Here is a 27002-nt window from a genome sequence, read left to right as displayed (position 1 = left end):
TTCGCAATCCTTACTTTTAATTTTTTTTCTCTCGGAATATTCGACTCCACATATTTTTGACAACTAAGAAACAATAATCAAAAAACGTTTTATCAGGGAGAAGATTCACAAGGATCATCAATAATTTGTGTAGAGACTCTCCCTTCACCCTTACATTAAGGGACTGAATTCCACAAAAACAGTATGTGCTCTGCGGATCTTTACTTCGAGAATTAATAAAAATTTGTTTGCTTTTTATTTCGGTTTCGGTTTCAAGCAATTCTGTTTCTTACTCGGAGAACCGTAATTTCCTTCATTTTGATTTTTAGGAGCTTATTGCTTCAAGGTTTGGAAAGTAATTTCCACCTTTCTTTGCGCTAATTTACGTCGTGTTAAATGTGATTAGCAAGAATTAGTAATAGCACTTATTTCCTGTGGCAAGGTAAGGTACTCTCTGGGCATGCAAACCCATGCGATCAGCGCATTTAACAGCGAAGTGAAAATTATTCAAGATGCTTTCGAATTCTGTCGTAAATTTGTTTTGTAGTCGACAACATTCTATTACAATTGTCATGGCCAGTTGTATCGAGATAAGCAGCCAGTCTACTAGAATCTACTGAAAAGTTTTATTTCATTCAATCAGTAAAAGCTTCGTATCTTTCATTTGAAAAGTGTTACGCCAAACTTAGTAGCTTCTTTTGTGCTCTTCCGACTTCAATTTCACTATTCCGTGGCGTTTATCGGTTCCTCAGTGACGTTGACAAAAGGCGGGACGGCCAGTTTGAAATTCAGCACTCTTGCGGCTAAAATCACCTCGCATGCGACTGCACGAAGTGGTATAACGCAATACTCGACCAATCAGAGCGCATGTATCTCAATAGCCACTGGAACAATTATACTAATGATGCTTCCCTCCCCCCCCCCCCCACCCTTTCCCTTAAAAAATTTAAGGCTCCTTGAAACCCATGAGGTAAAAATGAATCGGCTGAATCGGCATTCAGCTGTTTCCTGCTAGGTACTTTGTAAATATTACATGATGATATCAGTATTACCTCGTTCGAACAAAGTGATTGGGGGGTGGAACTAAAGTCACGATCATTTTCTGGCTATATCGCATGAAATTTATAATAATAATAATAATAATAATAATAGTAATAATAATTATAATAATAATAATAATAAGCGCGAGCTGGTGGGAGGCAGAAGCACAGACGTACTGCGAAAGATGCACAGGGCAGTGCTCTCGGGCACGCTGAATATTGCCCGGACTTTGAAAGGTGGCAGTTTGAGTTCCTGTTAGAAGGAGGACCGTAGACACAACGGAAAAGCTTTTTAAGATTAGTTAGTGTACATTTTTTTTTACTCCATGGCTCACAGGTTACGGTTTTCAGTCGCCCTGTGCTGCTTGATTAGAATGTAGCATTCAGTTGATTTCTCTGCGATTATAATAATAATATTTATACAGGATAACCCCTTCAGTGTACTAAGCACTGGTATCAATGGGGGTCCTGTTATTAAAATACTTAATTAAAAAATACAAAAAGTCTAAAAGGTAAAAAGCACTAAGAAAAACTGATGCATGGCCGACATCAATAAAAAGAGATGTACATCTACACGAAAACGTCTAATAATTGAGGAAAAAGTCTTTCGTTTCCCTTGAGAATTCAATAAAGGATTCCTTTGCTTAATAATTGAGGAAAAAGTCTTTCGTGTCCCTTGAGAATTCAATAAAGGATTCCTTTGCTTTAATATGGCAAGGGAGACTGTTAAATTCCATCGCGCCTGTAAAATAAAAAGATTTCTTGGCGACCTCAAGGTCGACTTTTGGAAGATGAATGTCATTACAGCGTCTGGTCGCAAATGTGTGTACAGAAGTATTTAAATTCAATAGTTATTCAGATAAGGCGGTACTGAGTCGTCAAGGCATTTTCTAGCTAACAAGACAATTTGAAGTTTTCGTCTATTAATCAAGGGTACTAGACCCAAAGTAGCATTCAGCTCTTTAGTATCGAGACCAGAATTTGGAAAAATTAACTTTGCAGCTCTATGTTGTAAGCTTTCTAGTACATCAGAATTAACTTTACTACAGCCGTGTCAGGCCACATCCCAGTAATCAAAAACATGTAAAATCATCGTCTTATAAAGGCGTTCAGCAGCAGCCATGGGAATAGAAATTCTCAAACGCCTAAAAAAAACCAATTTCCTTGACTGAGACCTTATTGACCACGTGCTCAATATGGTTGTTAAAACTCAAGTGCTGATCAATTACAACGCCAAGATATTTGAAAGACTCGGATTTTGTCAAGGAAGATCCATTGCAGGATAAGCTTATACTAATCATGTAAAGAAAGAGAAAGTAATGGGACCATTATTTCTGTTTGTAAAGCAATGACTAACAGATTGTTTCGCCTTGCCAGCACTATGGGATGTAATAAATTTTAACACTCGGGTTATGGTACTTTACGTACTGAAGCTTAAAGCAATTAACGCATTTCTAAGTTAAGTATTTTTTTTTTCATCTATCACACATTTTTTCTTTTGGGTGTCTCAAGCCTGTTTCAGTTCCAGTCTCCCCTGAGCGAAGGCCAGCCACAGAGACGGTTGGCAGGATTTCCAAATTTAACTAAGCCTCTGTGGTTCGCAATGATATCACTGAATGTTGATATTTTTACCAAAGACTACCCCCATCTTGTCGTCACGATATACTGGGGAGAATGCGTTGACGGGTATCTTAATCAAAGAATCCTGTTCATTTGGAGAGCACTTAATGGCGCATCATGTTTTTCTCAAGTACTTCCCAAAATTAGAAATGCTTTTGCTAGAGTCGAAGGTTAACAAGGTTTCTAGTGGCTTCAAATTAGTTTGCGGTATCTTATAAATTCCGGGTATGAATCGCTTTAATACTACTTTCTTATGAGGAATTCACTGTAATGGAGAAAGGAACGTCCCAGAATAACTAAGCGATGATTTGAAGGCTGATGATGTAAAGGGAGTGGTTAAAATCACTTCGTGGGAAGTGACCCCTCCGGGAGCTATTAAGGTACGTAGAAGGGATGAGCATAACACATGAAGAAGGGGCGTTTGTTTATTGAGATACGATCACGAAATAATGCTCTGCTTCCTTAAGGGGTTCGTTTAAAATTATCGATACTTTCTTCCTTCCTCCGTGTCGAAAAAAAAATATTGTTCTCGATGAGATAGAGTTTGTTTTTCTGGACTAATTTGATTAGTAAAGGTATGCCGGCTTTGTCAGATCTCTTAAAATGTCACTTTGACGTCTGAGCGAAGATTCTCATTCCTTGAAAAGATAAAAAATAAAAAAAATAAAAATAAAAAAAAACAATTTGAAATATTACCAATCGCCCATATAGTCAAAACATAGAAGTGCTCTTTCAAATAAACATTCAGAGATGAAGTTCATTAGCATTTTAAGTATGTGTTTGAATTAGTCTGGTTCATGAAATAGCTTTGTGGATGGTTGGCATGGGTAGTAAATAGATCAATAAAAATCTAATAACCTGTTAGAAAAATCTAGAATTTTCTCCGTGAGGTAGCGAGCGCGAATGTCCAGTTGGAAACAATTAAGAAAATATTTTTATCAATGCCGCATAGAATACTAAGAAAAGATATTGCCTTTTGCGTCGACATATTACAAAGGGCTGTGAATTTTAAACATTTCAGCTCACTATTATAATTTTCCCATTTTACATCGACACAGCATTACATATGGAAATTTACTTTTGTGTTGCCTAAAGGGAACTCACGGAAGCAGAAACTCTGTTTTTTCGGCAAAAAGTCTTCCTCAAGGATGTTGTGGTGAGTTTCTTTCTTAGACTTTCTGAATGTGCTCTTCTTGTGGAAGGATTGGTATAGCAGAAACATATGGAAGAGAATTTTGGTATCGTCCGATAGTGTCTATATGTTATATTATTATTTCAACGACTAATACATTTAAGCCAACATGACATGTTTATCTAGAAAATACCGTATCATCTTCTTTGTCGAGATGTAATGTCATGCCCACACATTGATATTCAGCGTGAGCCCAAGTTTGGCTTAAACTTATCGAAAAGGAACAGGCGGAGACGATTAAGCTTGCTACAGTGGCCAGTCACTCGCTCGATTGATGGAATTGCGGCCTGAAATGAAACGTATTTATCAACAGAAGACGTTTAATTGAATAAATTTCGTATCAAGAAATGCGATAGGCGTCTGCAAATGTGAAAGCGATGGAAACCATGGCGTTCGTTGAAAGAAGTACGTATTAATTTCATAAAAGGTTTTGACCTAATTAGCTGGATACATCTGAGAATTTCAAATATTATTAGCTCTTCCATCTCGCTTGAGCTATCTGATTTCTGGCAAGTGATATATTTTTTAACAAAGTTCAAAATTTCTTCATTAGAATTTTTTCCATACTGTGGGGCTTCTTTTACCCAAAATAAACTATGGATATGTAGGCTACCTCTTTGCTGAAATTCAACTCTGTAGTAATAATCAGCTATTTCTCCTATTGGAATTACGCTGCTCTTTAAGACATCACGAATAAATAAGTGGACCTTGTGCTCATATGCGAAGCTTAGTGCATTTGTATGCATATAATCTACAGCAACGAAATCGAGTAAAATTTGCTAAAATTGGGAAGTTGAGAACGTTAGAATAAAAGTATTCAATAATTGTGTGTGCTTTGTCAAATCCAGCGAGGTTCCAGCTCCATGTGAACACTACAACCTTTGAAGAAAACGAAGATCGTTGCGAGAAAATCTGCTATCGTGGATCGAGCTGAACAATCACTGAGAAGGTACTGAGCTACTGTATGGAAAAATCAAAGTGGTAATACTTATTTTCATGGACTGTTGCAGATACAAATCTCTCTTCACAGACACAACTCAATCTGAAGACCACATCCCGGGAGGTAAACTAGATAAACGCAAAACAAAAAAAATTGTTTCAATGGGAACACTTGGAGCGTTGGTTGCGATCCAAAACCACGGGTTTTCAGATCCGAATGACACTTTTTACTGCTTCTAAAGCCAGAAAATTGTTTCACATATTTAGAAAATGAAATTTTTAGCCTTAAGGCGAATTTGATCGCCCCGTGAATTTCTTGGGGGAAAACTCGAGAGCTGCTTTTTAAGTTTTTTTAGAGCTAAATTTTGAGTCCGAAGGTTCTACACCAGGCAATTGGTCAAGGTAGATGCTTCTTTCGACTAAGTGCTCGAGAATTTGAGAAAAAAAATTACAGTATCTGATTTCTGAGAAAAAAGGTTAAATTGAGATTACTTTTGATGGTTTCAGTTAATTCATTAGGGAGGTTTGTGAATTGAATACAGAAGATGCTGAGTTCCTGGTTAAGAATCGTACTTTTTAATTGAATATTATGTATGAATCACGCTGAAAGAAATTTTGGCTGATAAAGTTGTTATTTTTCTAGCCACTAGTGAGTTCCACTTTTTTTTAATTACATAAAAACATTTTCTTTGACATTCTGCTCTTCACATGTGTTTTGATTTTTAATCTATAGCCTTGAATATATAGTGCTTTCTTAGTACACCGAGACTTAACATAGAAGGGTCTATGCAACGTACTGGCAGCCAATGAAATCACATATGTATTGTACCAAAAGCTCTTTCACGTAATGGATTTTAAAATTGCTTTCATGTTTCAGATTTGTGGCACAGGATCTTTGTAAATATTAGATGCAATCTGTAATGTTGGTATATTCTCTACGAAATTTGATTCATTACCTCATAGTTAATAGAGGAGACAATATTCTATGGTGCTAATATTATTTTCCATTGTCCAATGGACGTCTTTGTTAAACCTTTTTGACGCTTGGATTCCAAATGTACGCTAAATGGAGAATCTGTTGTTCTAAAATCGATAGTATTGAAATTCAATTTCTGACAGTTTTCCGTGAATTTTGAAGACCGTTACAAAAACGATTACCAATATTTTAAAATGAACTATGTAAAAGGAAAGCTACAAAACAAAATAAAAACAATTCCTACATTTTTTTTTAAAGCGTAACGTGTCGGTTTTTGTTTTGTTTTGGTTTTTTTTCCGCTGAAAATTTACATCCTTTTAGCCTAAAAGTAATATATTCAAATTAAGAACCTCTCTGTGCACCGCTACCTAGCAACTGCGTGCGCTTCTGCGTAGGTCATATTCACTTGAATTAAAGGAACTACGAGAAGACTACGATTGTCCAGGATTATAATCTACATCCCTTTCATCTTTCTGACTTGTACTGCGAAGGTTGTGTTGTGTATGCGCGGACCAAATCAAACAGAATTTATTTGAAGCTCTCAAAAGGTGAGCCCATTCATGCGTTAATTGCACTTCCGTAGTTTACAAAAATAAAAACGCCTGGAAAGCGTTGTTTCATGTCGGCCCCTTTGCCTAAGTCATTTCTACATCAAGGCAAAGTGCGTCCGTCTGTGAACTGGTTCGTCGGGAGACCTGGAATAAAGCTACTGAACTAAGGTTATACATCATTACTGTTTTGACATACAAGGTCGTCGAGGAGTGTTTATTGAAAGCAGAAACAGATTGAAAAGATATCAACGTCTCGGTAAAGGTGGGGTATTCAATTTGCTTTATTTTATGACAGATCTTCTTAGTGTCCTCTAAACTACATAGATCACCAGCTAGCGACGCGAATTTAAAACGCATATTGTCATGATAACCGCAGACACCTTTCGAATATTTTCATCTTAAGTCAAAATAAGGGCAACCTATTAATTTTTTTTCACTAAGAGGTCGCCAAGTTTATTACGCATCTATGCATTATAGACGTGAGCGGGCGAAGAAATGACACTCGTATGGCAAATAATTATATTAATGGCTTTTCGGTTCCCTTATTTTGGTTTATGGGCAGTTAAGCCAAAACACGTGTGGTCGCTTTTTACGAAGACGCTACCTGCTCAAGGGCATTTGATATTCGAGGATTTCATTGTCTCTACGGGATGCTTTCATAAACATCACATTGTTTTATTTTATGAGCAACTGGATTTTGAACCTTCAGAATTGGTATGTACAAGATTGTACTTTGCACATAATAAACTATCGTGGTGTTTGTTCACGAGACGTTTTCTATCACAATACAAAGATATGGCAATAAAGTCCTTCATCGTAGCGTCGCATTTTTGTGTTGCCTCGAGGGTTTAAATCCGTAATTGACCTACGCTCGATGAAACAGTGTTAGCGATCGCTGACGTCAACTCGTCGTTTCTGAATAATCGCAACAGAAAGTGAAGGAAAACAAAATCGTGATTGCTGAAATGAAAGCACACAGGAAACATATTCTACGCGATAAGACTTCGACACCTTACGTATTGCAGAGCGAATTGTTTGTTTACTTCGGACACTGAATGCGGAGAATGCGTGGAAAATTGGATGAATAAATCAGAATTTCCGTCCTTAACTTTGTTATGTGTCATGCGAATTAAAACTTATCTATTGTATGAAGTTTTTACTAAGCCTTGTTGATACTTTTGCGAACGTAAATGCAATATCAGATGTTTTAGGCTTTAGACGCGCAATTAGTCGCAGTGAATTCTGACAAGCCGGTTGCTTTGCAGATACGAGGCTAAGGTGCCTTATTGACAAAGGCACTTCAAGGTGATTGGATGGCCTGAGCTATCAGTAATTACAGCCTAGATGCCGTGGGAGATACAATGACACGTGACTAACACCTAAAACAATCAAGGAAATCATTAAGAGAGCGCCGAAAGTTTGACACAGAGGGGCTGAACTTGTGAAGCGCAACAAAAATATGGTAAGATTTCCTTGCTCCCGCTTTCAAAGATCGCTTAAGTTATCTGTGTTGCGTGTTACTAAACGCATCTTTGTTTCGCTCACAGTATGGATTCATTCATTGCGCTCTGGCGGACTTGGTGGTTTCTAAGTTTGGCGAAGACGTATGGCGATCTATCGTGTAAGAAGACATTAATAGTTTTTGAAACGCCTAAATGGGTTGCAAGTGAAAGAGGCCGCTCTGCAGTGCAATTATGTTCTTTCTGTTTCTTCTTTCAGCGAGAAGGCTGGGGTGGAATTAGACGGCGGATCATACCTAATTCACAAAATTTATGATGATGAAGAAACTCTGAGTTTGGTCGCTGCGGCTTGCGAGACTCTGGGTATGCAATATAGTGAACTGTTCAGCTTGTATTTTATTTATTACAAAAATGTTTTTCTATAGACAGAGGTCTTATGGGCTGATATATATCGTAAATCCTATTTAAGAACATTCTTTCCAGTCTTAACTAAGGTTATCGCAAATGTAATTCTATCGCGCGAGATATTTTAAAATAAAAAAAGTTAAAATTTGCTTCGTTGACTTGTTTCAGCTTTACCCCTGAACGCTGTTTTGGAAGCTTTTGGCTCACATTTTCTGGATTACTGTCTGCAGACCGGCTATGATCGGATTCTGAAAGTGCTGGGGAGGAATCTGAGAGATTTTTTATGTAACTTGGACGCGCTCCATGATCATCTCGCTACGATTTACCCAGGTATGGAAGCACCGTCTTTTCGCTGTACCGAGACTCCTGATGGAACACTGCTCCTACACTATTACTCACGGAGACAAGGTTTGGAACACATCGTTATCGGAGTCGTTAAAGCAGTAGCGAATAAAATGCTTGACACCGAGGTGGAAGTGCGTGTGCAGCAAGCGCGCTCCGACGATCGCGGACATGTCATATTTGCAATCAGAGAGACAGGTTGCAAAAATGCAACGCAGTCAAAACTTGGGCTACAGGCGTTTGATTTAGAAACCATGGTAGATAATCACAGTGCGGAGCTGTCCTCGGATGGCGAAAACATGGACAAGAAGCGGCGAGGAGGGCTCAGTTTGTTGTCATTCTGCAAAGCTTTCCCATTTCACGTGATGTTCGATCATAAACTTAACATCACGCAAACTGGGGTTGCCATGATGCGCCTTCTGAGCAAACGGTTTACAACCGGCAGTTCCTTCTCGTTCACGGAAATTTTCGAACTGTCAAGACCGCGTATGGAATTTTCGTTTGATTCTGTTCTTGCGCACATAAATACAGTTTTTATTGTGACAGTAAAACAGTCCGCGCTGCGATTTGCGGCGGATACAATGTCCAACGAGTCAGACGGTCGAGAAGATCAGAGAATGATCCTTACAAATCCATTACTACGCCTCAAGGGTCAGATGATTTATGTTCCAACGAACGACAGCATTCTATTTTTGTGCTCCCCTCGGGCAAACGACTTAGACAATTTTAAGAACCTGGGTATTTTTTTCAATGATATACCAGTTCACGATGCAACGCGTGACCTCATTTTCATGTCACAGGCAAGAAGAGCCGAGCGAGAATTGGTGGAAAAGTTAGAGGAAACTAGCAACGACCTGAAGAAACTGGAGGTAAAGCTCACGGAAAACAAAAAACGCACAGACGAATTGCTGCATTCTATTCTGCCCCAAGAAGTCGCGGCTAAACTGCGGTTAAATCAACCGGTGCCCGCGGAAAACTACAAGCTGGTTACTATACTTTTCAGCGACATCGTCGGGTTTACAGCGCTATGTTCCGACGACAAAATTGTTCCCATGGACATCGTTCGGATGCTGAACAAGCTTTACACCTACTTTGACATGTTGAGTGGGATGAACGATGTTTACAAGGTAAGAATAATAACCTTATTTTTTTCCTTTTAAATCTGCTTTTGTGTTTGTGGGAGAGAAGGTTGTTTGTGATTGACAAGTGTTTACCAAAACGCTGGAACACTAAGCCTGCGTCTTTTTTCACCGTTGGTGGCTTTGCTGTTTAAAATAACCCTTCGAACTCGGTTCATCTCCTTTAGCGGGCTTATATTTTATTAGCGATGACAACTCTGATCTCGATGAATCTCACGCCTCGCATATAACTGTCACGAGGACACGAAGATAATATTTCTTTCAAATTCTATAACTTCTTCAAACAACCGACTGTTTTCATTGTTCGCGCATTTCTATGGACGCTTCAACAGCACAAATCTGTCACTTTTGTTCCTTCATTATCTGAATTTTATCGATAAAAATCTTAATTTTTATTTCTTTTCGCTTTAGTATCAATAATTCATATTGAAAGGTTTACCGCGGAATTCATTTTCATCGACACAATTTTCAATCTCTCATCATTTCTATTTTGTGTTCAAACTTTTTATGTAAATATCACCTCCCCTGATATTTGAACTCTCTGACAGTCTCACTTCTTTGAAACGCTTTTGAGACTTCCTGAATGAACGGGTTTTATTTATCATCAATCTTCGGATATGACCCCACGCAACATATTTCATCTTCACAGTAAACGTATATTTTGATAAAGGTTGTAGTGGCTCTTAGCTTAGTTTGCAACGGCCGAAAAAATGATTTTTTCGATTGGACTTCTTTTGCAATTTCGACCCCGGATATTTCCACCATAACAAAATTGTTTATTTGCTTCTAAGAGGAAAGCAGAAAAATTAAAGGCTTAAGTTGAAAAACATAACGAAGCATGCTCATGCGGAATTTGCCGGAGAACGTTTTGAATAGCAATACGTAAATACGAGGAAATGTTTCAGATTTTCCACTTACGAAATTTCTAGAGGCTAGTGGAAACGCTACACTGGAGATCGAGTGTTAAAAAGTTACCTTATTGCCCTCCAAATGCCAACCTTTGTTTTTGTGGGTTTTTTTTTTCAATAAAGTAGTAACTTATCATCAGGTTTTTAATGTCTACAAAATTTACACTAAAAACTCCAAAATAACTTTTTTGTCATCAGTTATTTTGACTATCGTCGAAGGAATAATATTTTTACCCTTCAAATTAATAACGCTATTTCTGTGTATGATAGTCTAATCATGGTTAGCGGTAATGAAAAATAATGTGTTTTCCATCTTTATCGAAATAATGTTTGAGATCAATATTATCACCGCAGACATTGTCAAGTTTTGTCGAATCTGCGAATTGTCTCCTTGATAGATTTATCATTTTTTTGCTAATATGTGCGAAGTTTTCACGCCTATCAGAAAACTTCTCATTTTTTAATTTCAATTTGTGGGAGTGTCAAAGAAAAAAAGGGGTTCAGTCTCAAGCAGTTTTTTCTGTTTATTTTTAGTTTGCAGTTTAAATTATGAATTTTGCATGAACTGACAAAATTTATAGATTATTCATAAGCGAAGTGACAGGGTATTTCTTAAGGAGTTTGAAGTGAATCCATAGTTGAAATGTTCTCGCATGGAGTATAAAACGCTTGGGAATAATCCAAGGAGAAAGATTCAAATTTTCTAAAGAGAAACGAAAAAACAAAAATAACATAGATAGATGAACAGATTCTCCCTCACGTGTTTCTGCGTTTTGGTGCTATTTTTAATTTTAAAAAACAGATTACCTGCTGTCCTCGAGCAATTTTTATGTGTTTATAGGTAATTCTTTATTTGAACATCTTATCATTGTGGTTTTTACGGAAACATCGAAAGTTGGCTGCAAGCTGTTAAGAGAGAAGAAAAGGAGTTCTGAGAGATTTAAATTAACCTCAGTAATTATAACACTCTGAGAAGAAGGATTTTTGCAAGATACAAAATCCGTATTTAGAATTAACTGTATCATTTATCTGATCCAATAAAGTCATCATTTCGGACCTCTTTAGGTTCATAGCCGCTTTTTATCAAAGTCATCTCATCATGAGATGCGGTGTTTTGGAGTGAATTTGCATTCGTTGATTGCTAGGATTCTGTCCGTAGCTTTCGAACGAAAATTGATCGTTACTCACACTTTGAGTAAAGAAGAATGACGAAACACTATTTAAACTACAAATTGACTTACATAATCTTACAGCATCTCACTTTCTGTCTATCTTCTATAGTCAAAATCGCTTAAAAGTGTTTCGTGAAAATGGCGTTTTTTTTATCAAGAAAGTGCCTTATTTACAATTTATGTCTTGAAGTTTCTGGCGTGTTTCATTGTTTCGTCTGTAAACCAAAAGGAAAAAAGAAAACTGCTTAACTCAGCTATATTTAGTTTGGCAAAAAAAGGACAAGGAAAATTGGATAAACATTTAAAATTTATCTTCGTAATCTACCGCCCCTTCCCTAATATCCTTTCAAGATTAATTTTGAATTTTTTTTTTACCCTTAGGATCAGCCGAAACTAGAATTGAATTTTGCTTTTATCCAGTCACTGTTATAATACCAACCAAATTTAAATAATTCATTTTGACTTAAAAAGCAACAAAGCGGTTCTTTCTCCATGGATGATCGATGTTTGGACTAAAAACGTTTAAAAACATTGTCTTTGAAACAGCATTTATTTCAATTTTTCTTTTCCACACAGGTGTTGGGAATAAGGACTGTTCCCTTCGTACACTTTGCTGTATATATCATAACGAATTTCAACCGGTTTTTTTTATTTTTTCGTACTTTCGTGTTTAGTATTGTTTTTTATTTTGGTTTCGTTCTGTGCATTAGATTTTTTGAGAGATCGCTCAAAGAAGATTGTTTTCTTAGGAACGTTGTTTCCCTCCAGAAATGTATAAGATTAGGGTTTGAATGTGCTTTTTCTTTCAGCTTCCTTCTCTTAGCAGTTATCAAAGCAAGAGTTGTTATGTATTCATTCTCCTACTTTCTTCTTCACATCACATAGGTGGAGACAATTGGCGACGCTTACATGGTTGTCGGGGGTCTACCAAAGCCATGTGATAATCATGCAGAGAGGGTGGCCCACATGGCATGCTCGATGATGGAAGCTTCTCGAAAGGTTTTGTCGCCTGTTGACAAATCTCCTCTTAAGGTACTAGATGTGAATTGCTCTAAACACACATACGATAATTCAAGGGACAGATCTTTGGTTTCTTGAGCGGTCCCGAGAAAAGAAGAGACACCATTACACCATCTCGCATTTTAAAGAGCGCGAAATGAGTGTAGAACAAGTACGCATGGGTAATGGAAAGTGACAGGAAAGGGTGGGATGGAAAAAAATTTGAAAAGGCGACCCCACTACCTTTCTTTTTTACTGGTTTCTACCGACTAGGAGCCTGTCATAGGTTACATAACCAGTGTTAAAAGTCATTATTGTATGGCTGTGTCTCACAAGGACTGGGAACTACCGAATTCACGAATTTGATTGGCTGAAATCAATAGTGAAAGCGATCTAGATTCTCCCATCTAGAACGGCATCTAGACCGGTCTAGAAAAAAAAGGTACAAAGAATATAAAAAATTGGCATATAAGACACAGCCATACAATAAACATCTTATTAACCGAGCTAGGTCGGTCTGTATGGGAGAATCTTGACCTCGGTCGCTGGTACAGACCTCACTGCGTTCGGTCTGTACTGGCGACCTTGGTCAAGATTTTCCCATACAGACCTCCCGCTCGGTTAATAAGAACTAAGTAATTGAGTTCGATGGAAGGTGGGGGAGAGCGAACAAGGGTTTGAGGGTGTACTGCGTCTAACTGTCTGTTTATCCTTCCCTACCTACCCCTCCCCCCTTCCCTGTGTTCATTCCCGCAGCAATGCCAGTCAGCAAATCGTGGTAACTAAGATTACTCTGGGAATGTTTATTTCTTTGGCAGATTCGAATCGGAATTCACAGTGGGTCAGTTATGGCTGGAGTTGTTGGCAAAATGATGCCCCGCTACTGTTTGTTTGGAAGCACTGTCACACTGGCAAACAAGATGGAATCGGGAAGTAAACCAGGATACATTAACGTCAGCTACGAGACTAAACGGTGAGTAGGAATAAGAGCTTACTAACATAGCAGCAAAGGGACGATTAAACATGTAATGGGAATCATGTTGTTTATTGAATTATAAGATTTACGATACTTAAAAATAAGGCAATTTCTGAATGATTGACCCTCTGACGGATGCATTGACGGACAAACTGGTTGTTTGGTTGGCTGCCTGACGGACTAACCAGCCGGCTGACTGAATGGGTGATGGATTGGTTGACTGACTGAGCGACTGACTGACAAAGTGCCTGAATGACTGACTGACTGACTGACTGAGGGATTGACTGACTGACTGATCACTTACTGACTGACTGACTGGCTGGCTGACTTACTTGCTAGCTTACTGACTGGTTGACTGACTGACTGACCGACTGACTGACCGACTGACTTTCAGCTCGGTAGCTGACTGGGTTGACTGTAGCTAGCTGGCCGGCTGACTGGCTCATTGACCAACCAACCGGCTCGCTGATTGATCGATTGACTTATTCATTGATTGATTCATTGACTGAAGCACTGATTGATTGTGTAATCTTCTGAGAAGACACAATATTCGTCGTGGACTCGTGCACTCAAAATTCTCAGCTATAACTGCTTTTTTTTTTTCTTTTTGCGCAGCTTTCTCAAAGGTTCCTCTGAATTCGAGTTCATTCCCAACAATGAGATCCCCAACCCCCTCCCATGCTTCTTCCTGATCAGAAGCAAGAACGCCAAACAACAGCCGTCCATTCTGGATATCGCTGCATCCGTTGCACCAAACAACATCTGCATGTTTCGGTCCCCGAGGACCTCTCCGACGCACTCTCCAGCGATAAAGCGAAGAAGTGATACAGGACCGGCCGCTTACCGCAATAGCTCTCCGGACGGCCCACCCCAGCGAAGAATCAGCTCGGTTGATTTTGCCTCTTCGGTAAACGAAAGGCTGGAGATGTTGAAAAATGAGCAAGGAAACAAACACACTAAGAAACGGAGAATCACTGTGACCTCTCTGTGTCCTATACGCAAGGCAAGCAGCTTCAATAGAGACGAGAGTTTTGACGAAGCTGAGGATGATGATGAGGAAATAGAAGACAGTAATCGTGGCAATAAAAACATCAATGGCGATGCTTCCCTGATCGGAATGGATGAGGAGTCATTAACGGAATTGGTAGAACTGAGCCAAAAAATTGAGACTACGTTATAACTGAGGTGTTATGGCTAATATCCAGTCCCCCTCATAAGGATAAATTAGTTTAGGGAAGATTAAGAACAGGATACTCTTTAATGTCTTTTGTGGATGTTTACTTTTTTTCTTGAGAAAGTTAAGGCCGAGAGGTATCGGGCGTTCCCCCCAATTTGTGGGGCTCCCAAGGAAATGCTCCTGCACATAGGATGTAAATACGTTTAAATAAGTTTTAAGACAAGAATTCGACACAAGGAAGAGGTAATATTGTTTCTGTGTTGAAAACTCTATTAGAGAATTAGTAGCTCATCAACGGTTTTAAGACTTTAAACACAACCAGTTGCCATTCGCAAAAATCATATTTTCGAATCATTAACAACAACATACAACAACATTGACTTTATTTTTGAAATTGCAGAAATAAAGGCCTTTGTAGCCCGCAGTTAGCAAAGCTAATCTAGGCGGGCTACCTAAACTGACACTGTATAGGCTCATTAGGTTTTTACAGGAGAAAAACGAACGAAATGTTTTAAAAATTTAGCTGAAAAGTTTACAATAATCCACAACTTTTCATGAAAGTTGTGTAAAAATTCTAATACTCTGCCAAGCGACGATTTGTGTAAGCCTCGTGAATCATGACCTCCTGTCTGGACAGACAGTTTGTTTGAGCTTACACCACAGTTACTTTAGTTAGAATTCATTTCTAACAGATTTATTGAGAGGTGAGATCACTTGAAAAATTATAAAACTTACTAAGTACTGAAAAAAACATGACCATAAATATGCTTTGCATCGTTGTAGAATCAAATTTTTGAAGCAACTTGACAGATCTTCTGAAATGATTATTTTTTGGCAATTCTTTTGGTTGCAATACAGTTTCAATTTATTGTAGGGTTTGGTGTTGTATCAAATTCAACACCATCTAGTTGATAAATACGTCTTTTCTCGTCACCCTATAGGTGGACGTTGTATTCATATTATAAGGAGAAGCTAGGTTTCAATCACTTCTTGAAGCGTCAGGAGTATAGGCAAATACGGTAACTCTTGGCCAAAATCATATGTAATTTATCCAGTGTAAATAGTACTAAAAAATCTAGGCCTCTGTAAATGCAAATGTATCCCAGCAATATCCAAATGGCTAAAGCTATTTTTTTAACTGTCAAAGATTAAGCATACACTTATTTCCTTCAGTTGTTACTGAAGTATGTGAGAAAATGATTCTTTCTCTCGTTTAGATTCCCTTATAGACATTTTTTCAATGAAAGGCAAATCAATACGTGTGTGTCAAGATTACCAGATACTTCTCTTCCCGTTGTCGCGGGTTATTGAAATCTCTAACTTTGAAAAAACTGAAAATATTGAAACCTCCGTTGAGATTACAATATCTTAACAAAAGTTGTGACTGAAGTTTCTTTCTTTTTTGTTTTTATTATTTTATAAATACGGTCCCGAGTGCCTAGAGATAGATTGTCGTAAAACCAAAACCGAAAAAAATTACACTGGCCAATCATAGGAAGGGAAAATATCCTGAAGAGCCAATGAGAACTCGGAAGTAAAAACAAGCAAACCGTCTAAAGCGCGGGAAAAAGGCGGGAAATCAAGTTGTGATTGGTGTTAGTTCCACATCTGATTGGTCAAGAGAGTGGTGAGTGTTTTCTGGACCAATCACAGAGCAAAGTAAGCAAAACCAATCTAAAAGCTAATCCCAGGTTACTTTCGACTCTAACATGAAATAAAATTGCTCAGTAGTTTGGATAAGCAATCTAACCTTACAGTAACGCATTGTTCTGACTTTACGTCTGGTCACATATCAAACACATGTCAAACATATATTTGTCAATTAATTTTGAAACAGTCTTTTGGGTAAATTGGCAACTTATTGCCCTCCACCCCTATCCCCTCCCTCAACCTCCAGACAATGTATACCTCGTGTAAACATACATGATCTAGTTCATTGTTTATCACCCCTCAAGTAATTCGCACAGCCACATTTTGTGGCTCCATAAGGATTCCCAAAGGTTTGCAAAAGAGGGGTTTGACTGACATTTGAACCTAAGTGACTAAACTGGCCTGCTTTGTGAACGATATGTTTGCTCTTGAATGCTTTCAAAACTTGGCCGAAGTCATGTGAAAAACGCCGGCCGGTACGCCCGAAAACGGTTACCAGGGTGATTGTTCTCCCCTACAGCAGGAAAGTGTGGCGAGACCAAATCGATTCGAATATGCCACGTGTGAGTGCGAATGCTTTTTGAAAACGGAGAAAAAACATACAGTATCGGGATATGCGATACAGCGTAGAGGAGGTCTGAGGTAAGGAAAACAAGATGGGGATCTCGCAGTTGTTTACGGACCGAATCTTGGAACAGCTGGGCTCTATCAGTGCACAAAGGCGGCTGTAACGTGATTTCCTTCTGCGCCTTTCCATATCGCCCGATAAATTTGAGCAGTTCGTTTGTTCTCACCGCATTGACCTTTGCGCTGGATTTAACTCTCCTACCCCACCCCTTAAGAGTTTGTTGTTATCTACCTTGACCCTCATTTTCGCGTGACAGTGCCTTTTTGTTTTGTTTTGTTTTGTTTTTTAAGGTACAATGTTGTTTAATGTAAAGGTGGACTCAAAAATTAACTTAAAAGATGGTCAAATGCGATATGACACAGAGGTCGATTGAAGTGAGTGTTTATTTTCTAGCAGATTCCCGCCATACCATCTTTTTGGCGCTTGGCCAATTAGGGAAATGTGAGGTTTGATCAGCTAATAAAAATATCGGTTAAAAGTGTCATTTTTTTGGCGATATCAGTTGATTTTATTCTCTCCAGGTAAGCTTATCTTAACGGATACGTAAGTCTGAACCAATCGTAACGATATGTATTTGATGGGAATGAACATTATTATGCAAAGTAGGTGACATTTATGTTGGACGTTTATTATTTGTGCGCTGATACCAGAAATTGTTTGGTGTCAATACGAGTACCCATCGACTGCACTGGTTGTGTTCATCTTCCTCTGGCGTCCTGAAGAACTGTGACCATGTATGGCTTTGTAAACCAAGCTTTGCAAGATTTGGTATTGCGAGAGAGCAGCTTCGGAACTTGGGAAGAAATATTGTATGTATAATGAAACATATTTCGTTTGTTTATTAATTTTTGTTATCAGCTTTGAAGCGCGTAAGCGATGCATCTCGCGCGAAGGGAAAACGGTATTGCTCGTGTATCCATTAATAAAATCCAGAATTTTGCTGAAATGTTATCGATTGCTCTTAATCTTTATCTCCTTAGGAAGAAAGCAAATATCGATTTAGGAGAAACAGGAGAATTCAATCAACGGCGAATATATGATGATCAAAATACATTTGACCTGTTAAGAGTCGCTTCGGAAGTTCTCGGTGAGTTTACATTTTGTACTTGTATTAGCTTACTGTTACGGTCACAGTTGGGTTTCCAATATTACCTGTCTTCGGATCTGTGGTTATATAGATGCCCCTCGATTTCTGAAGAAGCTAAATATCGATAAATGCCGGTCGACGCGTTAGAAATTGCGGTATTATTTGTATTTATTTATGCCTTTGTGGAATGGTTTAGTTCTGAATGTGACAACGAATTAAAAGCAATTGCACGAAATCACCATTTGGCAGTTTCGTTCGCGGATTTAGACAGCAAGTATTTTATAAGCCGATATGACTTCTTATGACAAGTTTTAACTATGTGAAAAATAAAATTTTTAACGTTAACTGGACCGAGGGGCAAATTCATTTTATGTTTATATTTCGTTTTTGTTTCGTGAAGGGCTTGCTTTGCAACTTCATGAACCATAACTGTATAGTACGTATTCTAAAAGTGATTCAGTTAGATTTCGATAAACTCTTTTGACAAAACTTTTAAAAAAGGTCAGCTTTTATTGGTAATGATAAAGAAGTAAGAATCCAGATGAATTCTGCCGTGTGCAAATCAAAAATTAGTCTTACAAAGACTAATACGATCAAGCCTTTAATTCGTTTTGACTGCATCAAGGTACTTTTGCATGCTTGTAAACAATGCCGCAAGTTGCCACAGTACATTGAAAAAATATCATCGAGCAAGAACTTTAGTGCATTATCTCGAAGAGGGATTTGTCTTTCTCTTCCACAACTTAGGTGATAACAATTTTGACAATTGCACCAGATTGATTTTGACACGTCTACAATAGGTTATTCAAATTGACACTGGCATTAACAGCTACTTTAGATGCAAAATACCTTTTGCACACAGGAAAAGACAATCTGTGTTTTTCTGACAGATAATCTTTAAAGGACCTCTTTTAATTGGTTTTGACTCTTATGGCTGCCAAACAACTTATTCTTTTTTCGATTTAAGTGTATTCTTTTTGTTTTAAGGAGCATCAGATACTAAATTAGTAGAGATGTATGACTGACAGCCAAGAGAATTGAGAATGAGATCTTGGCAGTGGATACCTTTGGAATTTGGTTTTTAAATCTGACAATATCCCTTGGATGATACTTTTCTAGTTATCACCTTCTGTATAATACCTTAATTCCTTCTTCCTCCCTCACCCACTCCCCTAGGATTTTAGGTCATTTAATATCCACACAGTGACTCGTACATAAATTTTAGTCAACAAACTTTACTTTTCAAGATAACTAATTTGAAACACCAATCTGTATTAGGGTTATCGCACAATGTGATCTTGGAGAAATTTGGGGAAATATTCTTCGAGTACTGCCAAAACTCTGGCTATGAAAAAATGTTGGACAGTCTTGGAAGCAACCTCAAGGACTTTTTCAACAGTCTGGATGCTCTGCATGAGCATCTGTTGTATATTTTCCCTGGTATGCGGGCACCTTCATTTCACGCCAAAGATAATCCGGATGGCAATGGGTTAGAAATCCTTTATTATTCTGAAAGGTCAGGGCTTGAGTATATGGTTGTGGGTGTTGTGAAAGCAGTGGCAAGAGAGGTTTACAACACCAAGGTGAACATTGAGGTAGCTGTGCCTACAAACCAGGAGAAGACTTGGTCAAAGATTATTGTTACACCTGAGAACTATGAAGATATGATACATCTGAAACAACATGACGAGCAGATTCAAAAGATTGAACAGAAGTTGGAGCTTGTTACATTGGGGTCTCGCATCAGTAGCCAGACTTTCTGCCAAGCATGTCCCTTTCACATTCTCTTTGACAATGAAATGGTTATTTACCAAGCTGGAATTTCGTTGCTGCGAGTTTTACCCTCTATTAAAGTTGGTGAAACTAAAGTGGGTGAAATGTTTGAATGTATTCGTCCACACATTTCGCTGACATTTGATAATATTTTGCAATTTATCAATAAGGTGTATGTTGTTAAAACAAAAGAAGGACTTCTAGACTCTGCTACCTTGACAACAGTTTCTGAAGATGATGTGGGTACCTTGGATTTTCCTACAATGAGATTTCGTGGTCAAATGATGTACCTTCCCGAATGTGATAGCATTATGTTCCTATGTTCTCCAAGTGTTCTCAATTTGGATGGTCTCAATGAAATTGGTATGATTCACTTCACATAAACCCATTAGACTTTGAGCACTCCCTCCTTTTCAGCCAAGTCTGTCAGGGCACAACACTAACTTTTCAACTTACTAGCCAAGTGGCAGGTGACAACTTAGATGTTACAACAATTTCAGTTTGTTTACTAGCCAAACTGGCTGGTGGAAAGCAAAAACCATTAGCCAAAACTGAATTTCTACTAGTCTGTGGCTAGTGTCAAGCCCTGTCAAGCTACTGTTAGTGTCAAGCTACTGTTAGTGTCAAGCCCTGTCTGTCTTTTGAGTTGGTTACATCTCAATTACTTATACAACAGACTTTTTTGAAAAGGAGGGATTGCTCAAGTTCTGTAAACCCATATCCCCCATCATGAAAATAGAAATTATCTTCCAAAGTTGTTATACTCTTTTTTTATAGTATTTTAAGTTATTCACCAAGGCTCAGGTTCGCTGAGGGTGAAGACTGCTGTCTACTAAATGAGAAGGAGAATCTTGTTATCATTCTTGTCAAGTAATTTTTAGTGGCATCTGGTCCCCATGACAACCCATGTGAATTCAATTATTGATACTTGTTTTTATTTATGTGATAGGTTTGTACCTCAGTGACATTCCAATTCATGATGCCACAAGGGATCTCATTCTACTCTCTGAACAGCATAATGCAGAATCACGTCTGTCTCAGCGACTTGAGATACTGACTGACAAGCTTCAGCAGACCTCACGTGAACTGCAGCAGGAGCAGCAGCTCACTGATAGACTCCTCTACAGCATCTTACCGTCATCAGTTGCAAATGACCTCAGACTGAAGCGACCAGTGATGGCCAAAAAATATGAGATTGTGACAATTATGTTCAGTGGTATTGTGGATTTTACAAATTATTGTAATCAGAGCAGCGAACCTATGGAAATCGTGGAACTTTTGAATGACACATATATCAGATTTGATGCTCTGGCAGACAAGAACAATGAAGTTTTTAAGGTATAATATTACAATATCAACAACATTCTGGGAGAACAGGCATACTTGCTATTTTAGTTGAAATGTCTCTTTTAAAAAAATAGAGCCAATTTTGGGAAGAAGCTACCCTACCCTTAGTATGCGAGAGAACCGGTTAGCAAGTGAGCGAGAGGCTGTTTTGAAGCCCCTGCCATGGTTATTGTATTGTATCATTTTGCGGGACGTGTTGCCTATTTAAAGCACAGAATATGAATAGGTATGAAAGAAATATTATGAAACTAAATGAAAGATGAGAGGACAATCTGAGATGGACCTGTGACCTCATTGAGGAGGCAAAGCAATACTCTGAGTCATTTTATTGCTGGGGAAGGAAAAGTGCTCTTCAGCTCTTTTGGCCACTCTGAAGGAGAGGCGCTGCCCTTGTGGTTGGCAGGCTCAACTCTGGACTAAGAAGCTTGGGTTGAGACCAGGCTAGGTCATCATGCTGTTTTCTTGTGCGACACAATTTCTTCTAAGTGCCTCTCTCCACCCAGGAGTACAACCTGGTTTCTCCAGGAGGAGAGAGGAGCGGGGGACCTGTGATGGACTCTCAAGGACAGATTTGTTCCTTTTGTTTTCTTCTGTGGGCAGCTCTGTTGATGTGTAGTCCTAACCTTACCTTACCTTACTGCACCTTACACTCATTTTACAGGTTGAGACAGTTGGAGACAAATACATGGCTGTGAGTGGCTTACCAACAAAGTGCACAAATCACACTGCAAACATTGCAAATCTTGCTCTTGACATGATCGACATTGTTCAGGAAGTGAATGCACAAGGGAGAAAGATGCAGGTATTAAAAAGTCCTTAAAAGGCTTTAGATTTGATCGTGGTAACATGGAATTTGGGCTAAAAAAAATGTAATTATTATTATTTTTTTAAAACAAAAACTATAGTGTGAACTCTGAGAGATGTGCTTTTCCTGTGTTAGATCACAGTTGGCATTCATTCTGGAGAGGTTGTTGCTGGCGTTGTTGGACAGAAGAAACCCCGTTACTGCCTATTTGGAAACACTGTCAACCTGACAAGTCGTACAGAAACTACTGGACTGCGAGGAAAGATAAATGTGACAGAATATGCCTACAGGTGTGTCACTGATTAGGTGAAATGGGTCGAGATGATTTTGTTTTTCCATGACCCTTATGGGCCAACCAACTCATTTGTTGTCTCCAGAGGCCTTACATCCTCCCCCAAGTTTTGGCCATCTTCCTCAGGGATACAACCCCCAGGGAATTTGGCCTTTCACTTCTCCTTCCTTAGTCACCTTCAGAGAAACCACCCCATGGGATACCACCCCAAGGGATACCACCCTTGGGGATTTTGGCCTTTCCCTCCTCCCTCCTCGGTCCCTAATTACTGAATCCACTCCCAGGGATTCCATCCACAGGGATTTGGCCTTTCTCTCCCCCTCCTCAGTCACTAGCTGTAATTATTGAATCCACCCCTCAGGGATCCCCCTCCAAGGGATTCCTTTCACAGGGATTTGGCCTTTCTCTCCCCCTTCTCAGTCACCAGCTGCAATTATTGAATTCACTCCTCAGGGATTCCCCTCCCAGGGATTCCATCCACAGGGATTTGGCCTTTCCTGACCCCTTCCTTTGTCAACAGCCATGATTATTGAATTCATAATGAACTGAAATTTGGATGGTAAGTTACATGTTGATGGCAGACAGCAGTGAAAATTGGTCTTTATACCTTGGGAGTGAAGAGGTTATTCATTGATTGCAATTTGTGACTTTGTTTGACTTCAGGTCACTGCTGTGCCAGCCACATGATCACTTTGTGTTCAAAAAGCGAGGACCTGTTACTATGAAGGGAAAACCAGAACCAATGATAACATACATCTTACAGAGGAAGGAACACAGGGACGTGCTTAGGACAGTGACATGCTCAGGGTTGTAGCTACGAAATTATGCCGGTGGCTGAAATTTCAAGTGATGCAGTTCAAAGATAGTGTTAAGTATCAAACAACTGTAGGTGCGCAATGTCAGAAGTACCTGTTGTGCTCTGCCTAGTGATTGCTAGCCAATTGTGCTGGCAGCAGGTGCTTGGGGGACAACCCTGAATATTAGCATTGTAAAATCATGTACGTAGAAAGAAAATTTCCAATTTATTACATTTAGTCATAATTTAGATAATCAAAATAATCATGAAGGTGGGTGGCAATGTAGACAAGAGGAAAAGGCTCAGTTATTGCATTCAGCTTTTTAGTCTTAATTTTGTTTTGTTGTTGCTTTGTTTGTTTTTAATTGTGAGCACTAAACTTAGAATTAAGATAGCAAACAGTCTACTTTATCAAAATACTAGTCAAGTAAGGAAGAAAGGTCATTTCTGATAGTGGGGGATATGTTGGACAAATGGTTTAGCTGGACTTTGAGCCAGAAATTCAGGTTTAATCCCTGGCAAGATCTGTGGCATGTTCTTGTGCTTGATACTTTACAGTACCTCTTTTTACTTAGAGATGTAAATTAGTTCTGGTGAACTGTCAGAGAAAGGTGATGAAATACTGGTGGGGGTGGGGGGGGGGGGCAGGTAAGGGTTGATGAACCAGTGTTGCATTCAAGGGGATGCTGCACAGATTTGGGTGTACTACTGTGCTTAAGAGCAGACTTTCCGTTAACTTTTATACAATATGAATGATATTAATCAGAAGAAATATTGTGTTTTGTTTTTCCAAGTGAACTTGCTTTTCAGCTTCCAAATTCTCCTATTCTTACCTCTGTTTGCTTACAATAAATTATGTTTCAAATTTTTATTGCCACCTCACCTTATGTGATTAATACATTGTCTTGTCAACAAGATGGGGAAATAGACAATTCTTGTGAAGGTGTAGTCTGATCGTCCAGGTGAGTGTAGTCCTGAGAAGGACTGTTGTCGGTGGTAGTGTAGTCCTGAGAAGGACTGTTGTCGGTGGTAGTGACTAGTCACTACCACCGACAATAGTCCTTCTCAGGACTACACTCACCCGGACGATCAGACTACACCTTCACATGTTACCCCCGGGTTCAAACCATTTACTGCATAGACAATTCTTGTTTGTTTAGGAGCACCATCTGGATATTACAAAATTCTCCTAACTAATCTGGAAAGTAATAATTTAATTTAATTTTAATTGAATTTAGTCCATTTTCACTGCATTATTTGCAGTGGGGAAGGACTAGAAAGGAACATAGGAACCATTTGTGCTAGTCCACCCTCCCACCCATCCCACCCCAGGGGAGGACATCCACCACACAGTAATCTCGTGTGTGGGAAATTAACGTCTCCTACCCCAACCCTGCAGGAGAAAGGACCTCCATTTATTTGTCCCTATCCGAGAAGACTAGAATATCTAACCATTTTTTGACATTAATAATAGCATTAAGTAATAAAATAGCACAGATTAGGTAAATTAATTATGAGAGTTTTTTTGGTCTGAGCTGTTTTGATGGTCCTTGAGCATATTCCATGGCTAATGGTCAGTTGAAATTTTAATGTGTTAGGTGACCCAGCCTCTTAAAAGTACATTAGACAACCGTGCATGTGATTAGAGGACCAGAAGGGGGGGCCCATATTTGAAGGGGCGCCTATTCAAGGGGAGTTCTTATTCGAGGCTTCAGGGTAATTTGATAGTTGGGGATTTGATTGTAAATCATACTTTTATAATAGCTCGGCTTTAGTTTAGGATAAATTAGAGATTTAGCTCTGAAAGAGGTCGGGTAAGGGAAGAAAGCCATTATTAGTTAGCCCTTGCGGTCCCAGAGTGACCAAAAATGAATTTCTCCTTACAATGTCGTTACATTTTCAAGTAGATACACAGGTAATCCAGGCTCACTGTTTGTGTCACATGCACATGGTTAAATAGAGAGAGCATATGGGGCCAAGTTTAGGTCTGGAAATTTGTTTGATAATGGAAATAAAAATCAATGAAACGTACCTGTGCGATTTGTTGTCTTTAATATGTACACAAAGTTTTGTGACACAAACAGTGAGCCTGGGTTACCTGTGGTAGATAGGTGATGAAAAGTACAAAAACTATCAAACAGATGACATGATTTGCTCCAAAACCAAATCCTCCCATGTAATATTGTAAGAAATGTGTGAAAAAACGAGGTTTTGATCCTTGTAGTGAAAAGGTGAAGCAACAACCTTGTAGTTGTACGTGCGAGAGCGTAGGGCTATGTAAAAATACACAGAATTTGAAGGGAATGAAAAGATAATCCTTATGTACACATGTGAGAAGGATTTCTTACGAATATCTAAAGGTGTTTGTTCTGCGTCATTTTGTAATAAGGACGCTTTTTGCAATAATCTATGTAGTTTTTAACAACGGGTGGGGCATTTTTTAATAACTTGCGCATTTTGTAATGAAGGCGAGCCTCGCAATTTGCCTTATGCGCTGCAGCATTTTGTAATTGTAATCGTCGGTCTATGCAATGCGTGACAACACCTTGACGCAAATTGTAGTAACATCAACTTCGTCACAAAAACATAAAAACAAATAAGAAAAAAATAGTATTGGCCTTACTTGCAAACAAGGGTTAAACTTCACTTCCAATGAAATGGACACCTCAAACAAATTGCCGCAGCCGTTATTACGAAATGCGCAGGGTGTCACAAAGTGCGTTCTCATCACGAAATGTCGCAGAACAGTAGTCTAAAATTATGGATGTACAATCCTGTATTCTTTGTCTTAACCATTTTATTGCTTGAAGAAAAAATAAATCCAAGTCGTCCGCTGAACAAGAGTAACGCGGCAGTGTGAATATGCTCGCAATGGAGCTGGACGCGCATGCTAAAAGTAGCATCTTGTACATACGGTCGGTAGTGGGGTCGTAGGTTACCAAATTTTCCGCCTCTTACTGATAGGCTACCAATTTTTCTAGACTATGGTGTTGCGTTGCGCCCTTCGCACGCGTTACGAGCTCCGCTTTCTAATAGCATGGTAGAAATGGACCAATCAAAGTTGTTGAATACTAGCTAGTAAGAGATAAGCCTAATGGGTTATTAGGTGACGCGTTTCCAGTCAAACTTATCTCCTGTAGAAGACTCTCAATGTCTATATGCAGTCGAAACGTCGCGATTTCCATCGGAAATGATGACATTGTGAGACAAAAGAGCACTGCGTCAGTATAAACGTGGTCACCCCGACGGAAAACCGCAACCGTCAATTCTTAAGATGCTGATTAACCGTAAATAAGTAGACTTAATAGCAAAGAATATTAAAACATGAAAAACGCCATTACTTCATCTTAGAGGAGTCAGCAGAAACTTTGATCCAGTAGCTATGATTTTCCGGGAAATGGCCACGCGACTGAATGAGCTCCCCGCTTGTAGAAAAAGTAAATTTTTATACAGCCCGATATTTAGTGTCATTACTCAAGCGTTGTTACGTGGGCAGTCAGCTAAGTAAGACTGACTTGACGTGAGATTATATAAACTTTATTCATCCTACAACTTCGATGCAATACGCTTTCTTGATAATTTCAAAAAAACTTTTCATTAATTTAACTGGAAAAGCAAAGACTAAAATATATATTTTCTTTGACAGTGAGCCTTGGGTACGAGAGTTGTGATATCCTAGCGTATATAGGGTATCTCTGGATGTGATGCTAAAATTAGAACGATGACTGACAAAATTTAAATGAGCCCTT

General features: G+C 38.8%; 2 protein-coding genes across 7 annotated transcripts; both read left to right on the top strand.

The window, feature by feature from the left end:
• The first annotated feature begins 3619 nt into the window (after positions 1–3619).
• On the top strand, positions 3620–16252 carry LOC111333961 (guanylate cyclase soluble subunit beta-1). 6 transcript variants are annotated; one of them, XM_088733597.1, is made up of 10 exons: positions 4082–4236; positions 4680–4780; positions 5648–6294; positions 7563–7759; positions 7845–7918; positions 8017–8120; positions 8331–9631; positions 12609–12755; positions 13541–13695; positions 14314–16252. In XM_088733597.1, the coding sequence occupies exons 4-10, from the start codon at positions 7757–7759 to the stop codon at positions 14876–14878; spliced, it is 2349 nt and encodes a 782-aa protein (XP_088589723.1). In that variant the 5' UTR covers positions 4082–4236; positions 4680–4780; positions 5648–6294; positions 7563–7756; the 3' UTR covers positions 14879–16252. The 6 variants fall into 6 exon arrangements, with proteins under 6 accessions (XP_022795361.2, XP_088589722.1, XP_088589723.1 ...); XM_022939626.2 differs by lacking the exons at positions 4082–4236; positions 5648–6294 and adding an exon at positions 3620–3795; XM_088733596.1 differs by lacking the exon at positions 4082–4236 and adding an exon at positions 3620–3795 and having other exon boundaries at positions 4680–6294.
• Positions 16253–17528: 1276 nt separating this feature from the next.
• Positions 17529–26096, top strand: LOC111333994 (guanylate cyclase soluble subunit beta-1). The gene is made up of 7 exons (XM_088733603.1): positions 17529–17962; positions 18134–18240; positions 19519–20376; positions 20963–21351; positions 22022–22162; positions 22301–22455; positions 23121–26096. Exons 1-7 carry the CDS (start codon positions 17886–17888, stop codon positions 23269–23271), a joined length of 1878 nt encoding a protein of 625 aa, XP_088589729.1. The 5' UTR covers positions 17529–17885; the 3' UTR covers positions 23272–26096.
• Positions 26097–27002: the final 906 nt, after the last annotated feature.

The sequence above is a fragment of the Stylophora pistillata genome, chromosome 9, assembly GCF_964205215.1.
Source record: "Stylophora pistillata chromosome 9, jaStyPist1.2, whole genome shotgun sequence".
In the NCBI taxonomy this organism is placed as follows: domain Eukaryota; kingdom Metazoa; phylum Cnidaria; class Anthozoa; order Scleractinia; family Pocilloporidae; genus Stylophora; species Stylophora pistillata.
This window is presented reverse-complemented; position numbering and strand designations above follow the sequence as displayed.

Excerpts from the sequence above, each read along its gene's own strand:
- LOC111333961 (XM_022939626.2), top strand. Across the intron at positions 7,919-8,016 it reads GACGTATGGCGATCTATCGT|CGAGAAGGCTGGGGTGGAAT; the intron begins GTAAGAAGACAT and ends TTCTTCTTTCAG. Across the intron at positions 8,121-8,330 it reads TGCGGCTTGCGAGACTCTGG|CTTTACCCCTGAACGCTGTT; the intron begins GTATGCAATATA and ends GACTTGTTTCAG.
- LOC111333994 (XM_088733603.1), top strand. The coding sequence starts at position 17,886 with ATGTATGGCTTTGTAAACCAAGCTTTGCAAGATTTGGTATTGCGAGAG. Across the intron at positions 18,241-19,518 it reads AGTCGCTTCGGAAGTTCTCG|GGTTATCGCACAATGTGATC; the intron begins GTGAGTTTACAT and ends AATCTGTATTAG. Across the intron at positions 21,352-22,021 it reads AGAACAATGAAGTTTTTAAG|GTTGAGACAGTTGGAGACAA; the intron begins GTATAATATTAC and ends CTCATTTTACAG.